This window comes from Corvus cornix, chromosome 2 (assembly GCF_000738735.6).
Source record: "Corvus cornix cornix isolate S_Up_H32 chromosome 2, ASM73873v5, whole genome shotgun sequence".
NCBI lineage: Eukaryota > Metazoa > Chordata > Aves > Passeriformes > Corvidae > Corvus > Corvus cornix.
In genome coordinates, this window is record NC_046333.1 from 61213371 (window position 1) to 61229325 (window position 15955).

The 15955-nt window shown below is 38.7% G+C and overlaps 1 protein-coding gene across 12 annotated transcripts in view; it reads right to left on the reverse strand.

Annotated features, from left to right (window-relative positions):
• LOC109145069 overlaps positions 1 to 15955 on the reverse strand; it is a 301323-nt gene that overhangs the window by 212922 nt on the left and 72446 nt on the right. For all 12 annotated transcript variants that reach the window (XR_005601585.1, XR_005601582.1, XR_005601579.1 and 9 more), the window contains one exon: positions 7477 to 7565. Coding sequence is in view for 1 of the 12 variants with exons in the window: in XM_039550021.1 (XP_039405955.1) it covers positions 7477 to 7565 (89 nt within the window). In the remaining 11 variants the exon portion in view is untranslated. The remainder of the gene's footprint in view (positions 1 to 7476; positions 7566 to 15955) is intronic.

Consider the following 15955-nt stretch of genomic DNA (forward strand, 5'->3'; position numbering starts at 1 on the left):
GTTATGTGACTGGTGTGTCTTTCATTAACTTATAGAGCCCAAATATAAGAGAAGGCACATGAGGGCTGGGGAAGTGACAAAGCAAAGCTGATTTCCAGACTGGCATTTCAAGAGTTAAGCTGAATTTTCCAAAAGTATTCATCACCATAGACTATTTAATAATAAATTAGCTGAAAGAAAAAAAAAATGAGTTAAGGCTATCACTCCCCATTTAACTTGATTCAACAGGTTAAAGGTCAGTTTTTAAATACCCCAAGACAGAAAGACTTTTGTTACTAAAGTTTCAAACACTAGAGCCCATTATGACTGGCTAAATACTTATACCTATAATTAAAGTGTAGATTACAAGGGAAAAAACAATACAGAAACCACTGAACAGAAAGTCAGCATGACAAAAATTAGTTCCATGCTCCTACTAGAAATCCACTCTAAATAGCCCACAGCTGGCTAAAGAACCAACATCTAGCTGTACACCTGAAAGAACACATCCATCCAAGTACAGGGCTCAGACAGGTTGGGCCAAAAATGTCAAAACAACAAATTTTTGTATTTGCCAATAACTGAGTTTTCACTTTAATATCTATGGTAGAAATACATGCTTATTCTTTGAAAAAGTGTCATATAAGAATGTAACTGAAAGTATAAGCCCAAAGACAACACAGAAAAGAGCAAACCTAAACCAGTAGCTTTAAAGAGACTGAAATGACAAGGAAATCTTTATCACAGAAACAGAAGTTTGTAATTTCTTAGGAAGTTTTATTAATTCATTTCACCTAAAGCTTCTTGCATACTGACTGTCATGTACCCACAACCTTTGCAGTGGTTCTCACTACCTGCTGCCAATACCAAAGCATGCACTGTTTTTCCTCATTAGGACCATCAAAGCCAGCTGTAAGGACAAGGCTGTATTTTAACTGATGAATCTGAAATTTACTACTCTACCTCTTCCAAGCAATTCCACTTTAATAATTTGCCACATGTTAGGATGCCTGGAAGAATTTAGAATCCAAGGTCTTCCCTGGAAAACAAGCGTCCAAATTTTTCAGACGTATGTCTTTTACAGTTACGAAGGTTGTGACTCACTCAAGGACAGGTTAGAAAGATGGCACACTTGACAAGATTGTCATCGAAAGAAAGGTAGGTTGGACCAAAATCTGGTGGCTGATTTAAAGAAAACAATTCCTCCTATTCTGAAGGCATAAACTAGAGACACAGAGCAGTTTTCTTTTAAGTCCTGGTATTAGACTCTGCTTTTTATGACAGATCAATGCAACTTCAAGATAGTTGTTTCACACTGTGGTGCAGAAGATACATTTTGATTAATTTTTAAAGGTGAAAATGGTTGTGATAGAACTTTCATACTTACTGACCAAACCTTAAATCCTGAGATCATTAAATCTTAAAAGAAGCATACATACAGTACCATTCTCCAAGAAGGACTAAGTATTCTCTGGCAACATGAAAAGTTGGGTTTATGCCATGGGCACCTTATTTTCACTTAGCAGCTTAACATTTTACTTTTACCTTACTTTTACCTAGTGCTGCTGAAGCAGTGGCTGAACAGCACTCCTGAGCTCCTGTAAGGAACAATCTTGCAGGTGACCAAAGTAAATTTATTACAAGCAATGTACAAAGTTTCTACAGTCCTCTACAAGATCAGAGAGTTGTGATATCACACGGGAGGTTCAGAGTTAGGGAATTCACTTAAAATGTAAGTTAGAGGGCGGGAGAGCAAAGGGAACCTCTGCCAGGTCTACTGGCAGTTCAGTTCTCACCCTCTCTCTGCTGCTGCTGCCCTGCATCTCTTAGAGTGAGGCACTTGTCTGCATCACTGGGAATACCCAACCATTCAGCAACAGAAACAGAGATGATTCATGAATGCACATGAAGTGATATTTCCCATGGAATGGAAGAGACCATGAGAAGCCAATTCTAGAAATGAAAAGTTTCTTATATTTCTTCTTAGACATACTCACAATGATTGTCCTTGGCAAAAACCACAGTCTTTAAGGCAAAGCAAGCCTGTGTGCAAGCCAACAGGCAAGCACATGACATCTTTTTCTTGAAACACATATTAGGAGTCAAGAAGTCAAACCCCATAATTTGCTCTTTAGCAACATCACCACCATCACCAGTAGCCTTTACGTAAGTTAATAAATAGACATGATATCAGCATTAATTTAAAGGAAAACACTTGACAGTTTATTTCCACCATTTCCATCCCAGGTTTAAATTCCATTCCCTAAGACGTTTGGGTTCTGATTTAAACTACTACAGCCGACAGCTTGAGTAGAGCTGATCAAAAAGTTTATTTAAAATTTGTGTTAAACAAACAATTTTCTTGTGAGAAGAGTTTCTGACAACTTCAGCATTTTTAAGCTGAACTGTGGGACAGGAGGAATGCCCCAGAGGGCTCCCGTTGCACAGTGCTTGCCTGAATTTCCAAAGCCCTGTCTTGCCAGGGTCATGGCAAACAGTGAAAAACAGATCAGCTCTTTCACCAAGGACTACTTCTTCATTCAGCTGATCACTGATTAGGCAAAATAACTGCATGCTATAATTATTAAGGAGTGTAATGACTGTGCATGATGGAGAGAAAAGAAAGTTCAAGACCTAAAGTCGATATCTGAATCCCCACTCTCACAGATTCTGGTAAGATTCAAGAAGTACTTTTGATGATTTTCACCATTTTTTTAAAACAGCTGCACTGCCTGAGCTATTCAGAATTTTGATGTAACAGATATAATGTATTTTGCTGCTACTTTCTTCTCATTATAAATGAAATGCCCAAGCCATATTCATTTAATACCACAGAGAAAAGAGAAACAAAGAAGAAAAGAGAAGAAAGGTCACTGTCAGGCCAAGATCAAGTCTGGAAAATTTCAGCTTGAGACATGAGAATTCCAGGAAGTTATAAGCAACTGAAACAATAAAGGAATTATAATTGAAACACTGGAAGAATTTTAACTATAGTTCTTTCCATGCTAACCAAGTATTATTTAATGTATTTCAGCAGCATTCAGAAACTCTTCTTGACGTGAATGATCTGTGCTTTTAAGATCACTCCCAAGCTCCTTGGAAAAGCAGAAAAAAAGGGATGATTGGTATTGGCCATAGCTGCAGCTGATGGAGATCAGCACAGTCCCCTCACTTTCAGTTACATCAGTGAGTCACAGGAAAAGCAAGAAAAAGGAAACAAACCAAAACCCCCCAACTTGTACCAGCTGATCTAGTTTACTTATGCATTGCTTCCCCCCCAGCATAGAAGTGGTGTCTCTGCCAGCCTCTCACCAGAGCAGCTAATTGAAATGTGGCCTGTTCTGATGCTTCCTGCAAGGCTACATTTCTCCAGTTGAAGAGAATTGGATGCACAAAGCCCAAATTCAGTGTTTTTCTTCCCACCTCCTCTGAGCACATCATGTCCTTGCCCTGCTCCTCACAGGACAGCCACGAATGGAATGAAGCCTAATCAAAATTATCCCTGTCTCTCCAGAACAGATTTATAATTGTGAACAGAATAAACGCACCTTTTTTTCCCCCTTCACTGCTCCAAGCACAGAATCTAAAAAGGCATCCTATAATTGCTGAATTCCTGTTGGGATAATCCTAGAATGATCATTTTTCCAAACAGTGCTCTGTCAAAAAATTCAGACATCAATGAAAATTCTGCATGCCAACTCAGGCATTTAACTGTCTACACCTACTAAAAAAAAAAAAAAAAGGCAAACAATGTTTCAAATACACTCCATTTGACTCCAATTAACAAGTGTTTGTGAAGGGCAATACATCAAGTTTCTAAGAGGATGTGCTAGAGTCACTGCCACCAGCATCTTCACTTAAGTTCTTTCCACACACTGTGATGGTGTGTTTCAGTCAGAAACTAGGTCATAAACTTCCCTATTGGAAAGCGTTTATAGCTGTTTGGATGGGACTATTCTGTTCAAGAGGTTATAATAATAAAGGAAGCTTGCAAGCATACTTTTTCCAAACTCTTGGTATGTCAATGCCAGTTTGAAAAATTGGCTCATCATTTGTCCTTGTTTGGCTCCTCCAATCTCAATTTCTTGTTTGTTTTTACCTCCTTCTGGACAAATATAAAACTTACTGTTTCATCTAATTAACAGGAGGAAGACTAGAAAAATCTCTCATTTATTCCTGTTCCAGAATCAGTTTTACAAAAACATTGTCAGAGTTTCAGGAAGCATTCAGATGTTAAGAGTCCTGCCAAAGTTTACAATCTAGTTATATCCTGCTACAGAAAAAAAAATTTACAAAAAACCCAACCCTGCTCTGTTTTTACGATTTTATACAAATCTCTGGCAAGAAACAATCCACCTCCACATATTCACATGCATCCAGAGGATCTGTGGATAAACCTTATTCTCTTTAGTCTAATCAAATTGTCCAATTCACTTTCTCCATTTCCAAACTCTCTCAAACACATTTTTCTCAGCCACTCCTTCCTGTACAGGAAAACAAAGAAGATTTGCCCTTCTCCCCACCACATCTCCATTTTGAGGCTTAAAACAGCGAGCAAGCAATTCACCCACAGTTCCAGTATTGCTAAGTTTTTCCATTTGAGGTTCCTTCTTTTGGTTCTCCATTAAATATCTGGTCATTTTGTACCACAAGCAAGTTCAGCATCCATCAGCCTCACAAAAGGGATTCAGGGAAAAACCTTCGCCCATTTTCTGGGGACTTGAGGAACAAGGTGCCCAGCAGTTTCCTCTAAGTGAGCAAGCTGGCTTGGCAGTCTTTTACATGTTTTTCCATGAGCCATCAGAATGCTCACAGTGGAGTCATCCTCAAGTGAAATAGCCTTAAATGATATGCTACATCCAATTTGCCCTGTATCTCATAAGGATTTAGCCCCAAATACAGACACAGAAGGGAAAATAAGGGCACTTGGGATAGAAAAAAGTGTACAACATTCATCTGGATATGTAATCATTTATTAAGTCCAAGATCTCCACTGTTTTTAACAGAAAAAAATCAAGAGCAAAAATAAACCAAACTTCTATCCAGCTGCATAAATTCTGTCTCCCAAATATTCTCTGCCAAGAAAGAGAATCAGTATAACTAAATTATTCTCCTTCAACTGGCTCTAAGATTTTAGCTAAGAGCTGTTTTGGTTTCTGCTTGCTTTTACAGAATTTGAAATGCCTTTACTCTTGAAAGTGTCGTACTCTGAATTCTGTAGTTAGCACATTCACAGCGTCAAATTTTTACCTTTTCAGAGAGGCTCAGAGAGGCTCAGAGAGGCCTACCTTCAGCCTTTTCCAGTTCAGCAATCCTACCACAGTAGTTAACATCATATATATTGCATAGTGTTTTTCTGAGACTCCATCTAAGCAAGTCAGGTAGATTTTTGCAATATTCACACTTCCTTCCACAGCCTTGACACATCAGGTGCAATATGTACAGTCAGGTTATTCAGTGCAATGATTTTACTGCAAAGGCATCATTGGGCAATTCCTTTTTTTTTCTCTTTTAGTCCACCTGAAGTTTCTGTGAACCCAAAAGAAATGTTTTAAACGTGCAAAAGAAAAACAACAAGAAAAAATACAGTTCAGTTCTGATTAATGGTCCTATATTTTAATGTCTTGCTGGGAGGCTCAACCCATTGAGTGTGGATCCCCAGGATATTTTAAATTTATGGTACTTTCTTCCACGCAATCTTGAATCCTATCAGGAAAAAAAATGGCAGGATGACTGCTTAAAAGATGACATAGCATATTCTCTGTTGCTTTCTGTAACTCTAGGAGGTACAGAACATAAACCCCAAATTACTATTAAAATCACAGGAAATAAACTGAAAGAGAAAAGCAAGACAGGTCTGAGCAGCTGCCTCAAACCTACTCATTAGGAAGGCACTACCAGTGGGAGGGCCACAGAAGTCCTGCAGTTTCATTCCATTTCAATGAGATTTTAGTGTAGCTGCTTTTTAAACTCTCTTTAAATCTTCCCAGCCATCATCCTTTCCTACCACTCCACTGAAGCAGAAAAGGCTCAGCTCAACTCCTGAGTCTCCTGGCATGTCAACCCAGTCCCCAGCTTAAATGAAATTAGCAAGTAGGAGGTTCAAAACTAACTTCACGGACTACTTGCTTCCTCCCTCCTGGAATTCAGCTGGGGAATCCAGAACACTACAAAGTGGCAGAGCCTAAAAATCTACCTGGGATCAAAACATAACCTCACAAATTCACAGAAATGGAAAGCATAGCCAAGACTAGTTAGCACAGAAGCCAGCACTGACTCAGATGCCCATGTGTAGAGCATGAGAGATTGATCCGGGAAGCAACCGCATACTCCACTCTCCTTTCTTGGCATCAGCTGTCAGCCACTCCATGGGACAGGAGGCTACTATGCCTTCCCTAAATCTCTAGGCCTAACCTTGATCCACAGATACTGACATTTTGATGTGTCTGACATGTTTATGCTCTAACACCCCACAAGTTGAAGAATAAAGTAAACTCCAGGATCATTCCTTCGTATATTTTATGTCCTTGCCTTAAGACACCTCTTCAACACTGTACACATCTGGCTCCAACCTGAACACAACGCAGTCTTCACTACGTCTATCTTCACAATACTCTTACAAAGGAAGGAAAGAAGAGGGCAATCGGAAGCCCGAAGATCCTCAAGCCCACGTGTGACTTAAGACAGCACTTATATCTAAGCCCAAGCCTTTCACTTTAGCTGAAATGGGCACTCAGCAGTACCCACCTTCATTTTGGAGCACTGGCTGCCTGGCAGCTCTACCCTGCCAGCACAACAAGGTCATCCTCAGGCACACAGGAAGCTCAATGTAGCCCTGGGCATATCAGAGTTGTGCAAAAAACTGTACTCTGGACACACTGTTTTCCCTACCAGAAATGCCAGCATATTGGTATGTAGGCGTATATGGTATGTAGGCACTTAGTTCCCACTGATACGGAAACTGAAGAATTTGTCCATGTTTTCCCAGGAAGCTTGTGGAACAGCAAGCATTAAATCAATACCAACTTTTGCCTGCCTTTGTGCATGAAGGCTTTAACAAGCTTGCGTTAACTTCCAAGGATTATCAACAACTTGACAACTATAACCTGAATTGGCATAGCCTTAAAGAACAAGTTAAGTTACCTAAACCACTCAAGAAATGCTGAAATTATCCTTATATTCAGACCTATAGTCGTAACCGCTAATGTGAAATAAAATTCTTATGGAAATTTATACAGTAGCAAGGGTAAAGGCTGTAATAGCAGCAGCAGCATCTGTTACCAGGGTTACCAAATCTAGAAGGAAAACAAAAAACCAGCTGACACTGATTTACAGAGAAATATATGTAAACATTCATGTAGACAAGAGATTTATATTTTATATTCAGTGAATTTTAGTGGTGTAACATTAAAGACTGCTACTATTGAAGCTGAAGTGAAACAATGTGAGGAAAGTTAATGAATAGCCACACCAAATGGCATACATCTGATTTCTTACCTGAAGTGTGTTCTGTTCATGCATCCATCATCACTGCTGTCCCAGGATAATGCTTCATCAACCACATAGCAAAAAGATCTGGTGAACTCCTAAGTGTTTAAAAAGAAACAGCATGTTACACGATATAAAAGCCACCAAATCCACTGCAAATAGAACAGTAATACTTCAGAATTCAGTGTGACACTGAATTTGCAAGGACTTTTTTTAGTTCCAATGATACATTTTTTAATTTTTTTTTTTATTTGGACTTTGTCCATGCATTCAAACAAAGTTGTGATACATTCTGCTGTTGCAGAATCAGAACCACAAGTAACACAATTACTAGCAAGGCTAATTACAGATGGAGAAATCAACATGACATGTAAAAACAGAAGAATCCAAAGAGCAACAGTCTTCCACAGTCAATTTATTGATTTGGCACCTATGCCCCATCTACGTATTCAACTTGTTGGTATTAATTCACACGAATTCTAGAGAAGTTTTTCAGTTCTCAGAAAAAGAAATAATATTTCCAAATTATGGTTGCATTTATACAGAAACAATGACTTATGCTAAACATGAAATATGTCTTTCCTTAATATTTTTCCTTTATTTTCAGACAGAAAGCTCTGTGTTTAAGTGTCCAGGTACAAATAATACTTTAAAATTCTGGACACAGCCATTTTTAGTGCTGCATTTTGACTTTAGAGCCAGAACATGGGTATATCAAAAAGCTCGGCAACTTACATCAGTTAAATGGTATCCCTGCAAAGTCTTCTTTTTATAAATCAAATACCAAATTGGAAAAAATGTGCCCTGCTAGTGTTACATGCATCTGCTTGATTAACAGAGTAATGATGCAGTCAGGAAATTAACCTTTCAGGTTTCAGGTACTGCAGTTAACTCCCATGTCTGCAAGCATAGCACCATAAACTTCACGGGCAAAACATGCTTTCCAGGGCACAGGAAAAGTCTTTCTTCATAACAGCACACAGATGGGTCTGCTTTTACAAAGGACACCATATTTTATTGTGAACTACATCTACATCACACATTTCTTCCCTGTTGCACATTATAAAACTATTTTCATCAGATCTAAGGTACACAATGCAATCTCCACATAGGTCCCACTCAATTTCCAGCAATCTGTAGCACATGGAAGAACATTCTGGTTTCTGCTGCTTCAGTGAAGTTGCTTCTCATGGACAGTCCAGCTGCCTGCTCCAGTAAGTGAGGCTTAGCGAAGCATCGCTCAGGATACGGCTACAATTGTGTTCGACTGTACTTCATTTATGATGAGATGAAGCTTACAAAATCCACAAGCTCATCTCATACCCATCTCATCATCTACAAAACCTGAAATGTTTTATCTAATATTCGTTTTTCTGTTTTCTGTCTTTTCACATCACCCCAATTTTACATAACTGCCTAAAAGTCTAGAGAACCTCACCCCCAACTACACAGCAGAGGCTTCAGCATATCTCTGTGTAAAGAAATAACTTGAAATACAGCAGGATCAGGTGATATTCTTATTTCATTAGTGACTCCTCTCATATTTGTTCTGTTTATAAATTAAATCAATAAATCAAGTAGATAAATGTAAGTTAGTCTTACCCAGAATGCATCTTATAAACTTGGTGTACATTCAAGCTATTATATACAGGAGGGGGAGACCCTAAACTACAGTTTGTGTAGTTTAAATTCATGTTTAAATCTCATTTGTGTGAACTCAACAATGAGCCAATGAAAGACCTAACATACATAGAGACACCTGACAGTTGTACCACTACCTGCAGTGGCTTTGATCTATAATTTTCACCTTATAACTCTAAGGTCCTGAAAATCCAGCCAAAATATCAGCCAACTGTTCCCATAAAACATGCTGTTAAAACTCGAGTCTCTTCCAACAGAATTCTCTGCAATTTCTGCAAGGAGACCCAAGATCACTGAAGAATGTAGGAAAAACAGAAACATCCCTAAAGCACAAGCTGCTTACATGAACACAGTCATTAAAAAAAAATCAAACCAACCCATGATAAAATTAGTTGATAGAAGAGCATGCCTAATTTATTTAACTGCAATTCCTAACTTTAGAGGCTAATTGCCACTTGTGACTAATTAAAGCCACATTAAGTATTAAAGAAGAGACCATCAAAAACACTTGGCTCAAAGAGTGCTGGAGCAAGGGTATAGCGAAGAACAAAAGTTCATGTGGAATTCCATCCAGACTGCGGCTCCTACGCCATCCCTATGGACTGTTGGTAGTTTCTAGAGTTTCAGGAGGTGTTCTACAAAATACATTCCTGAGCATGCAAGCAAGAAAACTGGAGAGAAATAAAAAGAGTAGGTCAACAGTCAAAGTTGAGTGTGATTCTCATCTGGTGACAAATGAAAAACATTGCTGAAACAAAGTACAATGTTATCCATACATTTTTCTTTTCTCTGAAAAAAGAAAAATGTATTAGGTGGCCTACTGACGAAAGACAGATTGATGAATATTTTTACAAGTTATATTTCTTTGAAAATACATGCTAGGCACATAAAACGTCTCTCAAAGGTGCAGAATCTTTGAGGAAAAATAAGGAACACAAAAGCACAAGACAGAACCCAAAATGCTCTCCAGTTCCTGGTGCTAAGTGTGTACTCAAGCAGAACCTCAGACCATTTTTGGGGACACCTGTTCATGCACCAGCCTTCATGCCTTCGCTTCAACATCAGGAGCTCCCAGCAGGTAACCCACATGGGCACTGTGGCACGTTTTAGACAGGGGTTCATGAGGGTCACCCACCTACCAACCAGGACTTGCTCACCACCCCCAAAGCCCAAATGAAGCACAAGACAAAACTAATATCAAGATTTAAACTTTAAAATTAGACAACTTTCATCTATTTGATTTCTTAATCCAATCAGGGCAGTCACATTAGTCAATTTTAATTACCTGATTTCCTTCCCAAGGAAATGGATACAAGTATTGCTTTGTCTACCCAGACAATAGTGCTGCCTGAGGCTGGAAGTCCTAAAATGCTTGGGAGAGAGTCAAGATCACTGTGATCAAAATCCTTCCGCCCTCTCCTTACATCTCCATCAGAGACAGGAGAGCCCCGAAGGATCAGTTATTTTCCTGAGCAGGGGCTTGGCCCTTTACACCACTTGCTTGAGTGGAAAGCAGCTGTTCCACAGTCATCACCAGCCAACTGAGATATTACTGAGTGAGGAAGCCCCTGCCAGCAGCCCCTCTGCTCTCCCCCATTGCTGGGCAGAGGTGCTGCTTGGAGATGAGACAATGAGGTCTATATATATGCAACTGAAGAGAGTCACTCACCCCAGAAATCCTCCTTTTCTGCCAGGAATCATTAAAAGCAGTTTGTGCTAGCTGTGGAAATCAGTCATGCTCTTCTGGAGCAATGAGATGTATCATCTGGGTATTGCTGGCTGCCAGGCTCAGTTCCAGCATCACTGTCCACATGATGCCCCTTCTTCCTTCACACCAAGCCAAGTTTTGGGGCAGAAGATTGTGTGAAATGCACCAAAAAACATTGTTTCCTTCATAAATACTATCAATGCTTCCTAAAAGAACTAGACTAGGAATTATTTTACAATAAAAAGATCATTTGTAGGCCAGGGACTAAAGCACTACCATGAACTAGGTCAATCCCATCATTTGTTACTGTTCAAAAGTACAGTAACAGTGGGAAGAGAGGGTCAGGGCGGAATAATCATTTGTTAACAATTTTAATAGTAAAGCTTTATTGGTTTTCCCTATGGATTCTCATAGTTATTATAGTGAAATTAAGTGTTTTTCCTCCAAGTGAACTCTTGTTAATCCTTTTATTTAGGTTCAGAGCTACAGTACATGACCCTGCAAGAACATTCATCTACAGTCACAGCTGGAGCTGCAGACTCACTGGCTTGAAGGAATTAATTTCTTTGCAAGGCGGAAGCAACTGAAAAGCCAAGGGCTTATCTACAGGAAAACCTGAATTTCACCAACTTTTACAAAGAACAGGACAAACCAAAAAATCTGTGATCAGACACCTCATCAATAAGCAGACGTGAAAAAACTCTGGCACATTAGAGGGATACAATTTGGTGGGGGAAGGAACATTCTGATGGTTTGTCACAACTCATAACAATCTAGCCTTAAAAAAAAAAAATCTGAATTTTAAAGCCAGATTAAATTTCATTCCAATGAACTGCCACCAAGAGATCATTCAGACTTCACAGTGCTCAACCCCAGCCACCCAGGCTTTCTATTATCTCATATCATTGACAGTAACTTACTCACTTGCAAGACTTATCTGAAAACAGTTATAACATTACCAAGTGAAAACCCTGTTCTTGCTTCACCTTGCTTGTCAACTTCTCAGTCCATTTTCTCCCACGTAAGTAAATAACAATAAAAGTGTGAAGAATGCTGGAAAGTCAGACTGACTGGGCATAATAGAAAATATTGTCACCAAAAAAAATACTACAAAGTAGAACCATGGCCATCAGGTCAGCAAGTGTAGATACTGAAACAGGTCATGAGCAGGCAGAACTTAAAACATGAGTGACAACCTGCACTTGGAACCTAAAATCTGGATTTTCTGCTTTTGACAGTATTCAAGAAAGTACTTCAAAAGCAGTTTTTAATAGTTTAATTTTCTCAATATAAAAAAAAAAAAGGAAAAGAAAATTTGTAAAGCAGTGTTCAGATTCAACACTTCTTACAAGAAGCCTTAGATAAGCATTCACTAGATGCATCACGCTCCTGTTTGACACAGAATGCAGTGAGACATTATTAACTTGATCGCACATGGGTACAGTCAGCGCCTTTCTAATTATCTGAAAGTTTGACCCATTAAACTGATCAGAAATATTTGTATATCCACAAGCATTCACAGCAATTTATTTCAAGTACATTGCACTGAAATGTTTACTTATGCTTTCTGAAGCTGAGCATCCCTGACACTTTTGAGACCTCAATATCTTGAATTTTTCAAATCATTGCTTTCCTAATCAAGAAATATAGAGACATAAAAGCTCCACTTAATGAAAATAATTTAGAAGCAGATTTTTTTTTTTTTAGGAGAATTTAAGCACAGGAAACCCAGAGTAGTTTTCATTCTCGCCCACATTTTAATTTAAATATTAAACTTGGTTACATTTACAAGAGATTTCCAGCACATTCTATATGAGAAAATATTACAGTCACACTGAAATTCTTACAAGCCTCTGAAACAGCATGAACAGCTCTTTACTAGAATTGTTAAATAAGTAGCAACTGTCAATGAAAATTTTAAAAACCTAAATAAATTTCAATTAATTTTATTTAGATATAGGATTTTTATCCGTATGGAGTGAAAATATATTTAATTAAATCACACCAGTGATGGAGCATTCTCATTCCACATTTATTTTATCCTACTAGTGCATTTAGCATAGATGCCCTCAACAGTTTGTTCTCAGAGACACTACTTAGATTATTCAGGTCAGACTTCTCTGATTAAAACTATTACATCAGCATAGGGCATCCACTAAGGAATCCACATGCAGGAAAGAGCAAGTCCTGTGCAGCCTTTGGAGGCTTTCCTGCTGCGATCTTCTAGGATGAGGAGGACAAGATTTCAGCAGTAAAGGCCAAAGGGAACACCAAGCCCCTTCACACTAGAGCTGGAGGGTGGGCTGGAGCTGCCAAGGTTACACAGATCCTTCCTCCCACTATACAAAGAGGTTCCCTTCTAAGCACTACTTGCTAAACAGCTTATTCCTTAAGAGATATCTATCAATATAAATTCATATTACACTAACATTGCTACGCATGTTGCAATCATCAGCTGGCAAAGAATGATGCAGTAATGCTGTTCTGATGTTTTTTGCTCTTCTAGTGTTTCTTAATACTGCTGATTCCCCCAAAGGAACAAATTCCCTGAGCAGAAGCCATCAGGTTACACAGATTAGAGTGGCCTTTGAAGATGAGCTGTGCCAACAGCATTTAGAAGTTAATAAGGATGTGAGCAATGAAACCAGAGCTTGACACAGAAATATTATGGCTCTCCAGCAGTAACCTGGCTGACCTAGTGGCATCACATTGCCAAACAGTCAGAAAACTCAATCTTTGTTTCTTTAAAAAGGACCAAAAATAATAACCAGCCTTCAAGTTAAAAGCTGACTTAATTCACTTACAAAAGCCATCATGAGCTGTAATGGCACCACCTCCCCCCCGTTTTTAATTTTGTTCTTTTCATTATCATTATCCCAGGTGGCTTCCAGGAAGTCCCTTGCAAACTAGTCACTTTTATGAAGATGGCCTATTTTAATCACAGTCCCTTGACAAGAACAGCTAATTATCTAACTTTTCTGTCTGAACTACCAGATGGCTTTAGTTCTGTACTTAACTTGCTTTTAGTTTTCAGTGACTAGTAATCTTTGCACACTGGAAAATGTCAGGGATTACACAGAACAGAAATAATACCAGTACCTCAGACACACACAGGATAGAAATGTATGTATCTACTGCATTCTTCCACTAAAATAATAAAGTTATTTAAGATGGCAAGCATCTGTCACATTTTCTTTTCTTATGGGACTCCCCAAAGGTGTGCCAGTAGGTTTTTGCTGTTATTGCATTGTTTGGTTTTTTGTCTTTAAACAACATTAGCATCCATTTCAAGGGAAGCAAGTGGGAGTTCTCACGTTGTTCCCACCAACCCCTTTTCCACTGTCCCAGTTGTCTTCCTCCTGAGACCCCACTTTTGGCTGCACCTACTAGCCTGAGACAGCAGGAAGCATGTCCACACTGCACGCCGTGGCCCAGCACACCTCGGGACTGAGCATCTAAGCCTGGTGTCCCATGGGAATACACAAACACTCAAGTTCAGGGGGATGGGATTGCAAGACTGTCATCACTGACTGCAATTAGCAAGTACAGCTTCCATGTGCTTGCTAAGACATGTACCAAAGCAGGCAGATTTCCACTGGTTCCAAAAGCAGGAGTTTAGGTGGGGTTTGAGAGCATCCCTGTGAATAACATAAAAAAAAAAGGAGGGAATCTGGCCTGAGTGCATTGGAGCACTATTTTCCCCTGGTGAGCACTAGGAAAATACAGCTGACTCTGACTAAAGACAGTGGAGATCAACCAAAAACAACGCCAAAGATCAGCCAAGTGAAGGAGTTTTGTGCACAAGACATGGTACTTCAGGAGGGCAAAACCCACTGGATATTAACTATAGCAAATATATCCCTCATGAGTCATGCTCATAAAAATACAGGCAATTTCCTCCTATATTCTTCTCACTATATTTAAAATCTAGAGCTCATTACATACACCTATTCTTCACTGCCAAAAATCTTTTTTCCAAGCTGTAGCAACAATGCAAACATTGATTTGGTTTTTTCTATTGGTTACAATTTGTGTGAATAACTGTAGCCACTCAGTGATATTGCAACATTCACTACAAAATAATTGAAGAAGCCGGACTTGAGAAAATTCCTATGACTCTGACAACACAGAAGAAGCTTTAACTTCTTTTAAAAAAAAAAAAAAGAATAGAAATTGAGTCTATTGTCTCAATACAAAAACAAATTAAAAAGCATTGATAGGGAAGAAACACTCAAGTTTCTACAAAGGCACCACAAGTAACAGTAAATAAGATGTAAAACAATTTTTTTTTTTTTTGGTGTCTATATATCTTTAGACAGTTGGTCACTTTTAACCACCTGCTCTAAAAGCTTTAGGATGTATTTCTAGAACAAAGAAAATACCATCACATTCAGAAAGCAAATTTTAGTCATATTAGATCTAAGAACATACATACTTAATTTAATTACACTAATAGCAAATCTGAAGGAAGAATCACTGTTTTTTTAAAATATAGCTTTTGCTATCAGTTACTTCTGTGAATAACTAGAAACAGCAACATTATCATATTATCATAGTTTATACTATAGCAAACACCATCAGACAAGTGTCCCTGGGTACCATCACAGCAACATTAGGGTGCCTAAGCGTAAACAACAATCAGAGTTTTCTCAGGTTTACAGCAGTGGCTCTGGGGCAGAACAGCAGAAAAGAAAGGCTGGCTGAACACCTGCCACTCCAGTGACAAAACCAATTTTTGCTGGTGTAATGGTTGTTACAGCTTCCATTTGTAAGGCTGCTCATCTCCGAATTCATCATGGCAAGGACGCTCATTGAATCAGTGGAACACCTTTAGACTGACGAACTTGGAACAGTTCTCAGATTTGGATCTGGATTCCAAAACTGGTTTGACCTTCTCAATCCTTAGTGGAAATTACGTCAGGTTTCATTTTCTGCCACTAGAGACCAAATCAAGCCAGTTCTTGGAACAAGTACTCCAATAGAAAACCAAAACAGAAGATTCTCCACCCCTTTAATATTTGCTTGAATGTATTCATGAGAGATTTATACATGCAAAGCCTCCCAAACTGAACTATAATTTACATCTGTAGATTCCATAACATTAATCTTGTAACAATCACACTGTAATATCTATTTTTA